General features: G+C 38.0%; 1 protein-coding gene across 2 annotated transcripts; it reads right to left on the bottom strand.

The window, feature by feature from the left end:
• Window positions 1-722: 722 nt before the first annotated feature.
• On the bottom strand, window positions 723-12372 carry LOC139124509 (galactosylceramide sulfotransferase-like). 2 transcript variants are annotated; one of them, XM_070690651.1, is made up of 4 exons: window positions 12248-12372; window positions 7003-7114; window positions 5444-5599; window positions 723-2670 (listed from the first exon to the last, which is right to left on the bottom strand). In XM_070690651.1, the coding sequence occupies exons 3-4, from the start codon at window positions 5572-5574 to the stop codon at window positions 1602-1604; spliced, it is 1200 nt and encodes a 399-aa protein (XP_070546752.1). In that variant the 5' UTR covers window positions 5575-5599; window positions 7003-7114; window positions 12248-12372; the 3' UTR covers window positions 723-1601. The 2 variants fall into 2 exon arrangements, with proteins under 2 accessions (XP_070546752.1, XP_070546751.1); XM_070690650.1 differs by lacking the exon at window positions 12248-12372 and having other exon boundaries at window positions 7003-7493.
• Between the last annotated feature and the right edge of the window lie 3 nt (window positions 12373-12375).

Genomic DNA, 12375 nt, shown 5'->3' with positions numbered 1-12375 from the left:
CCACGATTTGGTCTGCTTAAATATGTACAAAAATACATGATCATGCATTTTCTGATAGTGTCGAAAGTAAGTAATAAGGACGAGATCTGTCATGACAAAAGTTGCTATAAGATTTTGACTTTATATTCGTTGTATATGCTTTAATGTAATTTTAGCACATTAGTTGTCTTCAACTTTCCATTCTTACCATCGTCTACTGACCAAACGGTAGTTTCAGACTTTGTTTATTTGTGTATATGTAGTAAATGGAAGATATTACCTATGCCTCTCTGCCATTGTTTTATTTACAGTCCCTCCCATGTTTGAACTAAGAACATGCCTGACTAATAAAAGTCTATGTTTGCGACAAAGAAAATTTCTCTAATCGGGACACGTGTCAGCTAAACTTTATTGCTCGTACCATGGCTGAGTATGCCAAGACATTCTGCATTACTGAAGTTGAGACGACTTTTACTGCAGTCACATTTATCGACCGACAATGCTTCCTGACGTTCTGCCCTTTCCCTCCTTCATACACATGATGTGGAACTCTCTGAAAGCTAATTCACATTGAATTCTCTCATCAACCCATCTTCATTTCCCTTGAATCTTGTTGTTTTGATAGTATCAACACATTCCTCGGTGAACCGTTTTGAAAGTAAGCTAAACTCTTGTACCTCCTCATAGAAGTCTTCCCCGTAACTCTTCACTCTCTTCCAAAAAGTTGCATTAAAATGATTGAATCGTGTAACATCTGCTTTATTCATCTCTACTAAAACTCTACTTTAACGTCTGTTTTCACTCCTAATACTTCTGAGTACCTTAGTAGTACCTTCGCTGAGATATCTAGGATGTTGTCTGTTTTACAGCATAGCAACTTTTTCAACAACACCAGAGATTCCTCGTAATAATCAGATATCAATATCAAATCAAGTTCTTTGTCCAGCTTGTCGATCATTTTATTAATTAGTTGATCATGTTCATGAAATGTGTTATTAATCCAATCTGAATGCCGTTGCATGAAATGCTACGAATACAGTTCATACAGAGTAGATGTAGGTAAACTACCTTTTTGAACCTCCTGGATAAAACCTCTTGAAGTTCAACGTCTATTAAATCCTCTATCGTTGGTCATAATTTTATCAGTTGCTTGACGGCAATATTTGTTGATGTTAGTACTTTTGATTCTTCCTGTTCAGTGAGAGAATAGTCATTTTCCAAGGATGACTAGCAACGGCTAGGTTGACCAGCTGTCTCTTGTATTATCATAAAACAGTCAACATTTTTATCAAACCGAGAAAAATTTACTCAATAGTAGCAAAAGTACGTATTACCCTACTTATGACGTCAGAAGTGGGTGAATGCGACCGTATGACCATATTTATGTCGTCATAAGTAGGGAAATAGCGAAGTCTTGTAACCATGTTGTCATGTTGTGCTTTGTCACATCGGGAGAAAAAACCTGAAGGGCAAATAAAGGAAAACCGTACCAGTTAAAAACAGAATACTTAAGTTATATCATAAAATATTGAATGTGTTAAAGGTATGTATATTTTCTCATTGTTCATCATTCACTTTTGCATGGACAACTATGTTCTTGTATTGCTTTGCAATATCACTTGCTAACGGTGTTTTTTCGCTATGTTTGCATCCTTCATATCGTGAAATTCTTTAGCCTCTCGCTTAAGTATGACGTGAAAAGCGGCGGTACCAATGAAGGCTGATTTGCACTGAGAGCTGGCATTAGTCTTCATTACGAGTCCATCGACATGGTTGTTAATTAGTTTCGTTTTGTTTCTTTCGGCACATTCTTCCTGGAATTTTCGCAGACTGGTCCGATACTCCCGTAAATCCTTGTAGAAATCTGCCCCGTAACTGTTTATTTTCTTCCAGAACGTACGATTGAAATGCTCGTACAACTTAACGTCAGCCTTGTTCCACTTCAAAATTCTCTCAGCGACCGATTTTGATATCGTGTAACGTTTGTTTTTACTCCTTATCCCTTTGCTGATGTACAATATATCATCTAATTTCCAGCATAGAACGTTTTTCAACAACACAAGTGATTCCTCGAAGTAGTCGGATATCAATACTAAATCAAGCTCCTTGTCCAATTTGTTAATCATTTCATCAATCGCTGAATCATTGTCATCAAAGCGATGATCAAATCCCAAATTAAAGGACATGCCGTTTCTCAGACGACCTCTCGATACTCCTTCCATTCTGTTGGCATATTTGTCAGGCTCCTTCATGAATTTTTCGAGAGCGTTTTCACTTGCTTGTAGTCCAACTTTGCTTGCATAGTTATAGTAGCCAAACGCTGATTCAAACCTCTGTACAGGACTTCGTATTATGGTGATATAGGTGGCATCAGGAACAACTTTATCAAGTTCAGGTCTGTTGTATATCAAATGGCTTGCTATAATGTTAAAATGATTGCTCTGATTACTTGGTGGTCTTTTATATTGTAGAAGTTTACGGGTGAAAAGTTGCTTCTCATTAAATATATGCCCTTTCTTTGGCAAGGCAAACGCCAATCTACGATTGTATCCGAAACGCTGTATGACAGAATTGGTTGTAGAACTGGCTGTCTTGTGAGTCTTGATATATACTATTTGAGTGATTTTTGTGCACAAAATTCCTCCTTGCCTATGGAGTCTGAGAGCATTTTTTAAAACATCCGAGGCAAACCTGAAAATAATCAGAAAAAACGCCAGATGAAGCAGATTTCCATTACTTTCTAAGTTCTGTGGATTTATGAATATGAATAAGATTGATAAAGGCCACTTTACAACGGCAAAATACAATTTCGGCAATAAGGTAATAAATGTAAGTGTAACGCCCTCTATTGTAGAATATCATCTTGAAACGTCTCTCACGTGGCCAAGGCGTGTGGAGGTTGGTTCAAGATTGTACGAGAAGGTGATAGGAGATAGTGTAATACTTATTATTATTTGTAGACGTTAAGTGAGAACAATCGAGAAAGGTATATTCCATGGTGTGATCTTATTTAATCTTAAGAAACAATCAAAGACTTGGGGGGGGGGGAAATGACCATGTCATAACCATATTAGTTATGTAAGTTCAGAGACGTATTTAACTTTGTAGAGAATTTACACTAGAGACATTACAGGTCAGACCTTAGACAGTGAACTACACGGTCGCCATCTTCAATACACTTTAAGGCTGTGCTTCAATCTACATCTTGGTGTGTCAGCTTCAGTTACTGAAAGCATTACGATCCAGACTGGTACCTCAACTCGTAACCCCCCTGACTATAAGCGTGACATAAATACTATAGTGCACCTCGTCCGCTTGATCGTCAGTACCAGACAAAGGTGGCACGATGTTAGATAAAGATACTTAGTGAACAGTGAAAAACTATGGTTTAGCATTGGGAATTGGAATTATGGGCCTTTAATAATTAAGTGTGGCAGTGATTGGCGAATAATTGATAGCAAGTGTTGGGAACATTACTATTTTTACCACAAGGATAGATAATTCTCGACGATGACACACTATTATCCGTTAAACAAGCCATATATAGTACAGAGGGGGACTTGAAAATTTTGCTCTCCCAAAGGGGGGACCTAAAATTTTTTTTGTTGGTCTTTTCTACGATTCCAAGATTTGGCGGGCAATTCAATGAAATTTAATGACATTTTAGTGTTATAGATCTACAATCATTTTGTCTCATTTTATTACTTTTGTCTCGAAAAAATCTAAAAATGTATGTAGTTTTGTAAAAAACAAACAAGTAGGCCAATTATCGGGGCAGAATGTGCAACTGCTGATAATGTTTTCAATAATTCTACGCAGTGTATCAAATACAGTTTATTGCTGTCTCCATACAGCATGCTGAAACACACAATATTCACTTTGTCGACAAAACCTGCATAAGTGAATATTGGGTGATACTGGATGAGAGTCAAGAGTTAAAATCTTTTGTCAATGACAGGCTGTGTTGGCAAAGCTGAATACTGGACAGTTCAACTGTAGGAAGTAGAGCAAGAATACAGGTAAATAAACTGAACAAGAGTTAACACAGCTACTATTTTGCTACTGCCTACGGGCAGTGTCACTGTCACTGCATACCGGCAGTGTCAGTGTGGAGGGACCGTGGACAGAGATAGCTCTATCTATAAAGTAGCTGAAGAAAAATTTCAGTCAAATGACGCTCATGATAGTGAAACATACTTGTACATAAGATCAGGCCAGAAAGCAACACATGGAAGACCAGGAGACTTGAAAGTTATTAGGGATTTTTGAATATTAGCAGAATCAAATATTAACGAAAAAAAGATAAAGTTTACCATGCTTGATTTTCTAAATTTGAACATTCTCATCGTAAAATAACACAAAAGTAAAACTTAGTACAGTAAAGACTAATTTAAATGGAAAAATGTGTGACGAAGTGGAATTATTATTACGCTGAGCATTTCAGAGATTAAAACGTTCATTTGGTGAAATATTTAACATTCCAGCATTTTTAATTTCTTAAAACTAATGAGTAGCATCTAATAGAGCCAGGAATTCACCATTCGCATACTCTCTCATGATTGCGGGCTCTTTTGTGCTCTTCAGCAGCTGCCATTGACCTAGCTAGAGTTGGATTAACTCAAGTGGGCTTAGACTGATAAATCAAAAAAGTCCACTGATGTGTTTAAAATAAATCAATTTAAGAATTTGCCGAGGAATATAGTTCTACGAACTGCTAATAACAGGTAGTGTTGAACATCTTTTGTTTGCATGCATACCCAATCGATATGCGGCTATATGATATTGGGGGACCTGCAAACTTTTGATCATAAAGACGGGGGGGGGGGACTTGAAGTTTTTTGAGGGTACTGAGGGGTAATGAAAAAAGACTATTTCAATCCCGATTCCTCCCGCCCCCTAATCGTTATTTGTGGACGCAGCCGAATATATCGTTAATTCAACTTCTTTGCGTGATAATGGTATCGCTAACATAAGCGGAGTTAATGACCTCACTCGGTTCAGGAACCATTATTTAAGAATAGAGAAAATGTCCGAGTTGATTTCGATCGGCGTCTTCTTTGGTTGGTGATTGGTATCATATGTCTTGTGTTTGGAAACTGAAAAGAATTATTTAGTTGATAACATTAAAATTGCACCATCAAAGTGCCTTGCAGTTTTTCTGAAGTCACCTCTATACTTTGTTGTGTTGAAAGAATGTTGTGCAGAGTTTCGGATTTTTCATCTGTTGCCCTCTTATATGAAAATGCCTGATCATGTAAAGTGTAATAATTATGTCAGTAACGTACTGTAGAAATATGTACACTTTGATAGATTTTGTGTTACAGGAACACTATTTGTATCTTTTTGTACTGTTTTCATAATTTTGCTTTCAAACTAAAATGAACTGCTGTAAATATATGAAAAAATATGAATGGTGGTAAATCATCTAGAATGTCAACATTATTCTGAGTGAACCGCTACTTACCAACGAAAAGATGGCTTATGTTTGGTACTTGAAGAAAGGGAGTGATCGTTGAACATAGCAAAGTATGAAGCCATCACAAAAAATGATATGAATATGATGCATAGAAAAGCCTTCTTGCTTGTAATATCCATGCTTTTGCTGAGTTATGTTTTTGTTCTGTTAGAATTGAAGAAGATGGATGAAAAGTTAAATTAGGAAGCAAGATTTAAGAGGGTAAAAATAACAAAAGACATTCCAGAATATTGACTCAAGCTTGCAGAGAAAACTGTCTTTATCCGTCGTTTTCTCAATTCATAAGTGAAGTACACGGCATCATGCGCCTTTCGTGTAGCGATGTTGTCACTTGTTGATAGTCGATTCATTTAACCCTAAATCTGCCTTAGAAGCAAAGCACCAAATCATCAATCCGAATTACTGAAAAAAACATTTAACTGGCCCTACTACGCCTGTCAAAACCTAACAGTATTTCTTGCTACCAAATTAAAGCTTTTCAGTGAACTGCTATTGTAGCTGACCAAGAGATTACTGCCGTACAAATACGCTTTTAATAACTTCCATTTTTAAATTCATTGAGCACGAGGAAAATGGTCTCAAAGCATGTTAGGGAAGATATAAAAAATATCTTTTTGACGTTCAATTTCAGTATTATCACCGAATATATTAGTCATAACATAACCCTGTTGTTTTTATTAAACAAATCCAAGTTTGACCGCATTAGGATGTACTGTCGCCCCATCTTACATCTTTTTGAAATCGCACACACATACATTGCATTTTTTTAGCATTGAAAATAATGTCATGAATTGTACAAGCTAAATTATAATTTCGTGAGTTACTTTACGACAGTCCAGTAGCTTAGCTTAGAACAGTTCTAGTTTTAAATTTGTTGCTATTCATTGTGGCGTCTCACCCTTTGAATAAAGGTTTCAAGTTGGTTATCTATTTATTATAAACACCTAAAAGGAACGAAATAAAAATTACAGGTATTGAATAGAACAAATACTCCTGTGGCCGCATCAAATCACCGTAGCATGGGGATAGTATTGAAGGGTCATAAAACGTACATAACAGCCGTTGCGAATAGAGCTTTGTCCTTTGTCTGTACAATAAACGTCGGACAAGAGCTTTTGTTATTGATTACCAAGCACAGATAAATCTTTAGGTTTAACATGTCCCAAGGGAAAGTAGCACCTTCACGACTATAATTGGACACAGAAAACACAGGGATTGTGCAATTTAGAGGGCAAAATAGTAATCGCCCGCCTAAACATCTCAAATTGACAACTTCAAGTATTTGCAGAGGCACTGGAATCCATTGTGGTAAAAAGATACATACTTGGTAGGACTAATTATGAAGAAAGTTCTGTCGCCAGTACCTCTACCGATGAATACATCACACTATCAGTTCAGTGACATTTGGAAAACTCACACGTTCTCTAGATATTCTAATTGAGTATCCGATCTTTCCCTTTTTGGAAAGAATATTGTGGTGTTGTGGTTGTAGCAATGATTAATAGTCTCGAGATAGTTGTGCTTTTGGATGAAAAAATAATTATTACCTTGCGTCAAGTGAAGAATATTGTCTGCCTTTCTTGAGAAAGTCTGCCCTCTGGTCTACTGCTGGTCTTGTAGGAGTCGCACGGCTGGCAATTCAAACCCCTCTCTTGATCGCTCAAGTTATCAAAGGTAAAAACAATTTAACATGGTGAGATGGCGGGTCACTATGCGTTAATGAGCCGAAGTGACGCGCGCGTTCCAATTGAAAAGTAGCAATTATGTCACAATTACATAGCAACAGCGCGGCTAGCTTTTGTTTACACCTGGCAATAAGCTCAAGCGGCAACGTCGTCTTTGCTACAATTGATATTACAGGACATTTTCTTCTGCAGTGAATAACTACACCAATCAGTCTCGGCCAGCTTTTGGCCATACAAATTTTGACGTGGGCACTGTCCGGTTCAGGCCCTGAGAACCGGATAGTGCCCACGTCTATGAATATTCAGCGTGAACGAGGGCAATAAAACTACAAAGAATGCTTTTGATAAGGCTGGCAGGAACGCAAACAAATTATCTCCTCCAAGTCCCAAATTCTACACTTGGCTCTTCCAAGTATTTCTCTGCACTCTCATCTGGTCAGTCCACAAGGATCGGATTTTTCGATAGTTGAGAATGGCGACACCAAACGACGTCTCCATTGTCCATTGAGTTGAAACGGATACTAGCAAACTATTAAAAGTGCATGTTATGTTGTAAAATACCGAAGTCACCATCTTTGGTCGAAAATGAAAAGAAATGCGTTGCGACACACGATAATTTCGAGTATTTAAGCCCCACATGAACGCGCTCGCTTATGTCCGTACGCTCTAAGCTGACATTGTATGGTATGCATTACACGTCAGCGACGAGTGCTACGCTTGCGATCGTGTCGATCGGTACGAAGATATGACATGAATCAATGGTCCAGTTCAAGTTACTTGAATGAGTATAAACAAAACTGTTTAGATGTTTTCTGCTCTGTTATGGACAAGGGTCCGGCATTCACAGGTGCAGAACATTTCGGCCAAGGGGACATAAAAACAAAACTGACCAACTTCGCCTTTTGTAAGCGCTAGCGTTCCTGGGACAAGGATTCGTTTCGCCCGTACCCGGGGCCCGTACCTCGATCCCAGCTTTGCACTTAGTACTGTTTTTTATCTTTTATCTAATGTAAGCCTAGTATAGCCATGTGAGATATATATATGGTCCAATTTCGATATATTGTAGTCTAATTTTGATATCCTGACTTATTCAATATATTAAATCACAGACAAACAGAAAAAATGCTCACATGCCGGCTGGCCCGTTTAACGCCGAGAACACACGTAGGCTGTACGCAGCTCACAGCTAACATTGCCGGCCAACTTCAAGAATCATGTCTCAATTTTCTCTATTCTCTTCCAATAAACCCGAGACAATTTTACTGACAGTATTTTGAGATGAGTATTTTACACTATTACAAACCAGTCTGTTATGATGGACTGTGTATACACTTTAGTTTTCGATTTCAAATTCAGATCTCTCCGTTCAAGAGACGAAGTTTCTCTTAAAACTCAACCAACTGGACTCAAATTATGATGATCGTTCATTCTCATATGTCGCTGTAGCAGTAGCCATAGCTCTCTCGTACGTTGAGACGGAAAAAACTATTTTTCCGTTGCATGACTTGGGGTTTTCCCGTTGCAATCCATATTCGTCTGGGAAAACGAGAGCTACGACTGCACAGATGAATAGACTTTCTAGTCATATTCGGTCAGCATCAAGTACTGAAGTTTTGAAATCTTGACTAAAGACCTGCTTCTTTGAGAAAGCATAGTCATGCGACAAGCGCCAGTGAAAATTTTCTTTATGCTTTGTCTGGAAAACTTAGGTGATTTTGCTCAGCTCATGTCTGAAGTTGCACAAAAAATAGCGTTTAGGACCCGATAAACAAAATGTTACACTTGGTGGGGGTGTTCGTGATAAGTGGAACGGCGTTTCTGTCCAATCACTGGCCATGCTTGGTTTAGGCGTCAAATTAAAATTCATTGTTATAAGTCAGTACATATTGACACACACACCCACTAACTCATTAAGCTGGCGAACGCTGTCGCAGAAATTTGTATTGCAAAAAGCTGTCATGGCGCCAATGCTTTGAGCGGCACAATTTAGCCGATACGTGGTGTCGTCAAAGTTGGCATACGCGTAACACGGACGCCCAGTAACCGGGGTCCTGACTAATTGATAAAGTTAAACTAAATGGATTTTTACTTTCACAGTTCTTGTTTCGGGTGAATCACAGTGGGGACCGGGGATTTTGCTTAGTTGACAAAAGTGTCAGAACAGACAAAGTGCAAGCGAGCGCAGTTCCTACAATTTTGTCTGCTTAAATATGTCCAAAAATATAATCATGCATTTTCTGATAGTGTTGAAAGTAGACAATGACGAGGAGCTCTGACAAAAGTTGTTATAAGATTTGGACACTATATTCGTTGTATATGCTTTAATGTAATTTTAGCAGATTAGCTGTCTTCAACTTTCCATTCTTACCATCGTCTACAGACCAAATGGTAGTTTCAGACTAAGCTTATTATAATACCCTTGTGCATTTGTTGTAAATGGAAGATTTGAGCCTGTGTATGCAAATTAATTATTAGTATTTACATTTAATATAAACGTTTCTGTAATTGACCATTTACCAGTCATACATCATGAAAACAAAAGAACCTCCTTTGATGTGTTGAAAGCAATTTACAACAATAATGAAAAGGCACTTTCTTCGCTAGAAAATTTATAGGTATACAGATTTTCTATCGTTTCAATTTAAAAAGCAAAGAAAGAAGCAACAATATCATGGTACTGCTTCATAGCTTGTAGCTGTCTGTTCGTACATAATTTGTGCTTTTGTTTGTAGGTATGCTTTTGCAGAGGGAATTTATTGTTTTATAGTATGTCGTTTAGTTTTTACACTTGATGATATGATTCGCTAAATTTTGTATCAAACTGAGAAACAGATACACTGACGCGATAGTTATTAAAATCTGTAGGTTTTCATGATATGTTTATGGTAACTTAATGTCCCCCATTTCTCATGTTTATACGATATTGCATGTGTTAAACGCGTAATATATATATATATATATATATATATATATATATATATATATATATATATATATATATATATATATATATATTATATATATATATATATATATATATATATATTTTTTTTTTTTTTTTTTTTTTTTCTTTCTTTCTTTCTCAGTGTTCATTACGTACGCTGACTTATTTTGGATGCTCATGTTTTTTCTGTATTTAGACTTATCCTGTCGACAGGTTCAAAAGAGTTTGGTTATATGCTGTGAATATTGGTGGCATTCAAGTAAAAAAACTATGTTTCAATTTTTATTTTCTGATTATTACTCAGTTGACACCTTCCATTAATGGTGACAACTTCCCTTAGGGCCAGGAAGAAAAAATAAATTGTTCATCGGAATCGCCGCTTCTACTTTGGCATATTTGGAAATTTTTTTTTTGATCGCGGCAAATTCTTACTTCCGCATTACAAATATTTTAGTTCTGCCGCTGGTGGCGCCCTACACTTTGTCGGGTTTTCGCGGGCACGGGATTTTGAATGAGACTTCCGACGTGTACGTGTTTGGATACTTGACCGCCAACACGTTGTTGTGAGGTCTGAATTTGGCGAATCACGACGTAAAGTGGGTCGATTTGGCCAGAAATTTCCTCGTTTTGTAAAGGTTAGTACATGTCACATCATGAGTATTAATTTGATCGCCAATATTCGACGTGATGGCCAAGAGTTAGTTCCAAAGACGCTATTCTGTGTTTGTCCTGATATTACGTTCGGCGATTTTTTTAACAAGATCGTGACAGCAGATGGACGGTGCATCCGATTGAATGAAAACTGCATCGAAAGTATAAAAATTTACGGCAATGACAAAACACATGGTTGCGTCGATGTTAAAGTACGATCTGAGGTGTCAGTCTGAAGCGAGTTCAACATGAAGTTTGTAGTGTTCAATGTGTCTAACTCAGACAGTCAACGTGCAAACGAAGCCATACCATCTACTTCCGCCACGGCGCCATCTGACACTGGCGGCCACATTCAAAATGCGTTTTCGATCATGATGTCCACTGGTACTGAAATAGGTCTGCCTGACAAAATAGATGTTTCCCACAAGCTATTACGTCCCCAAGTTCTTTACAATGATATCATTCAGCTGATTGACGAACAAGGTGCAGGCTGGAACAATTAGACATAGCTACCGCGACCAGAACAGTGTGTGCAGTGAGGGATAGTCTGTGGTATATTGATAGTCACCATGAGAAGTTTGCTAATCGAAGTTGTCACATACCAGAGGTGTTCAAAAATACCAGGGCTACAACGCATGGAAACGAAACCGCCATACACAACCCATCCTGAAAAGTTCACGGCTGGGAGAATTATGCCAAGATAAAGTGCATGTGTTAGACTTGCCACCAAATTGCACGGATCGAAATAAGAAGCTAATGGCTGTATTAGAGGAGCTTTTAGATTCAATGTTGAAATATAAACAATATCTTGACCAAAACCTGGTACTGAAGAAACAGTCTCAGTGCAGTATGGAGCCACTGCGTGTACCAATGTTTGATGCTGCCATGAAGTATATTGCTGCTACAGATGAAATCAAGCTGGGGTATCAGCCATTGAACAATGCATTAAAAGATAAAGGCGTTTTTGGACCATTGCTTTTGGATGAATTTGCAAGTGATGACCGCTATGAAAGACGCAAGTATATACAGAATTTGACATTATCTGTCCCTGCAATGCTGTATAGAATGTCGTATGGTGGCAAGATTGGTACACTTTCATTTATTTGGTCTGGTCCCGCTGGAAATACCGGTACACACGATGTGGAAACCAGAAATGCTGAGCTGGTTGCTGGTCTCATTGAAAAACTTCCAGTATACTCAACACGTGCTATGCGTCGTGACTTTATAAACAAATACAGCAAACACCTGAAGGGGTCAAAAGCAGTTCTACGTCAGTTGTACCGTGAGTTGACAGGGGACAGCTCAGCATCAGACAAACTGAGATTGACTTAAGAGCAGCAGAGATACTCCTTGGGTCTGAGGACCCAAACGTGCTATTAGATTACCGGAAATTAAATGGCAAACCAGGATCAACTAATTTTCAAGTGTTTTATGATGGATGTGAGAAGTATTCTGAAGAGCATCTTAATCCAGCTGTCAATGACAGAAGGCATGGCGATGAGCTTTACATACCTGTTGCTATATCTATTGAAGACCTCCGGTCTGAAGTAGCAAAACGTTTACCACCAGATACTCCTTTTCCAAGCACTTCAACACTACGGCTTCAGTTTCATCCAATGAATGAATATGCAAATACTGTG

This window comes from Ptychodera flava, assembly GCF_041260155.1.
Source record: "Ptychodera flava strain L36383 chromosome 23 unlocalized genomic scaffold, AS_Pfla_20210202 Scaffold_24__1_contigs__length_23054250_pilon, whole genome shotgun sequence".
Lineage (NCBI taxonomy): Eukaryota > Metazoa > Hemichordata > Enteropneusta > Ptychoderidae > Ptychodera > Ptychodera flava.
Note: the sequence above shows the minus strand (reverse complement) of the source record. Positions and strands in the feature narration are given on the sequence as shown.

Excerpts from the sequence above, each read along its gene's own strand:
- LOC139124509 (XM_070690651.1), bottom strand. The coding sequence starts at position 5,574 with ATGGATATTACAAGCAAGAAGGCTTTTCTATGCATCATATTCATATCA. Across the intron at positions 2,671-5,443 it reads CATAAGCCATCTTTTCGTTG|GTTTGCCTCGGATGTTTTAA; the intron begins GTAAGTAGCGGT and ends GATTATTTTCAG.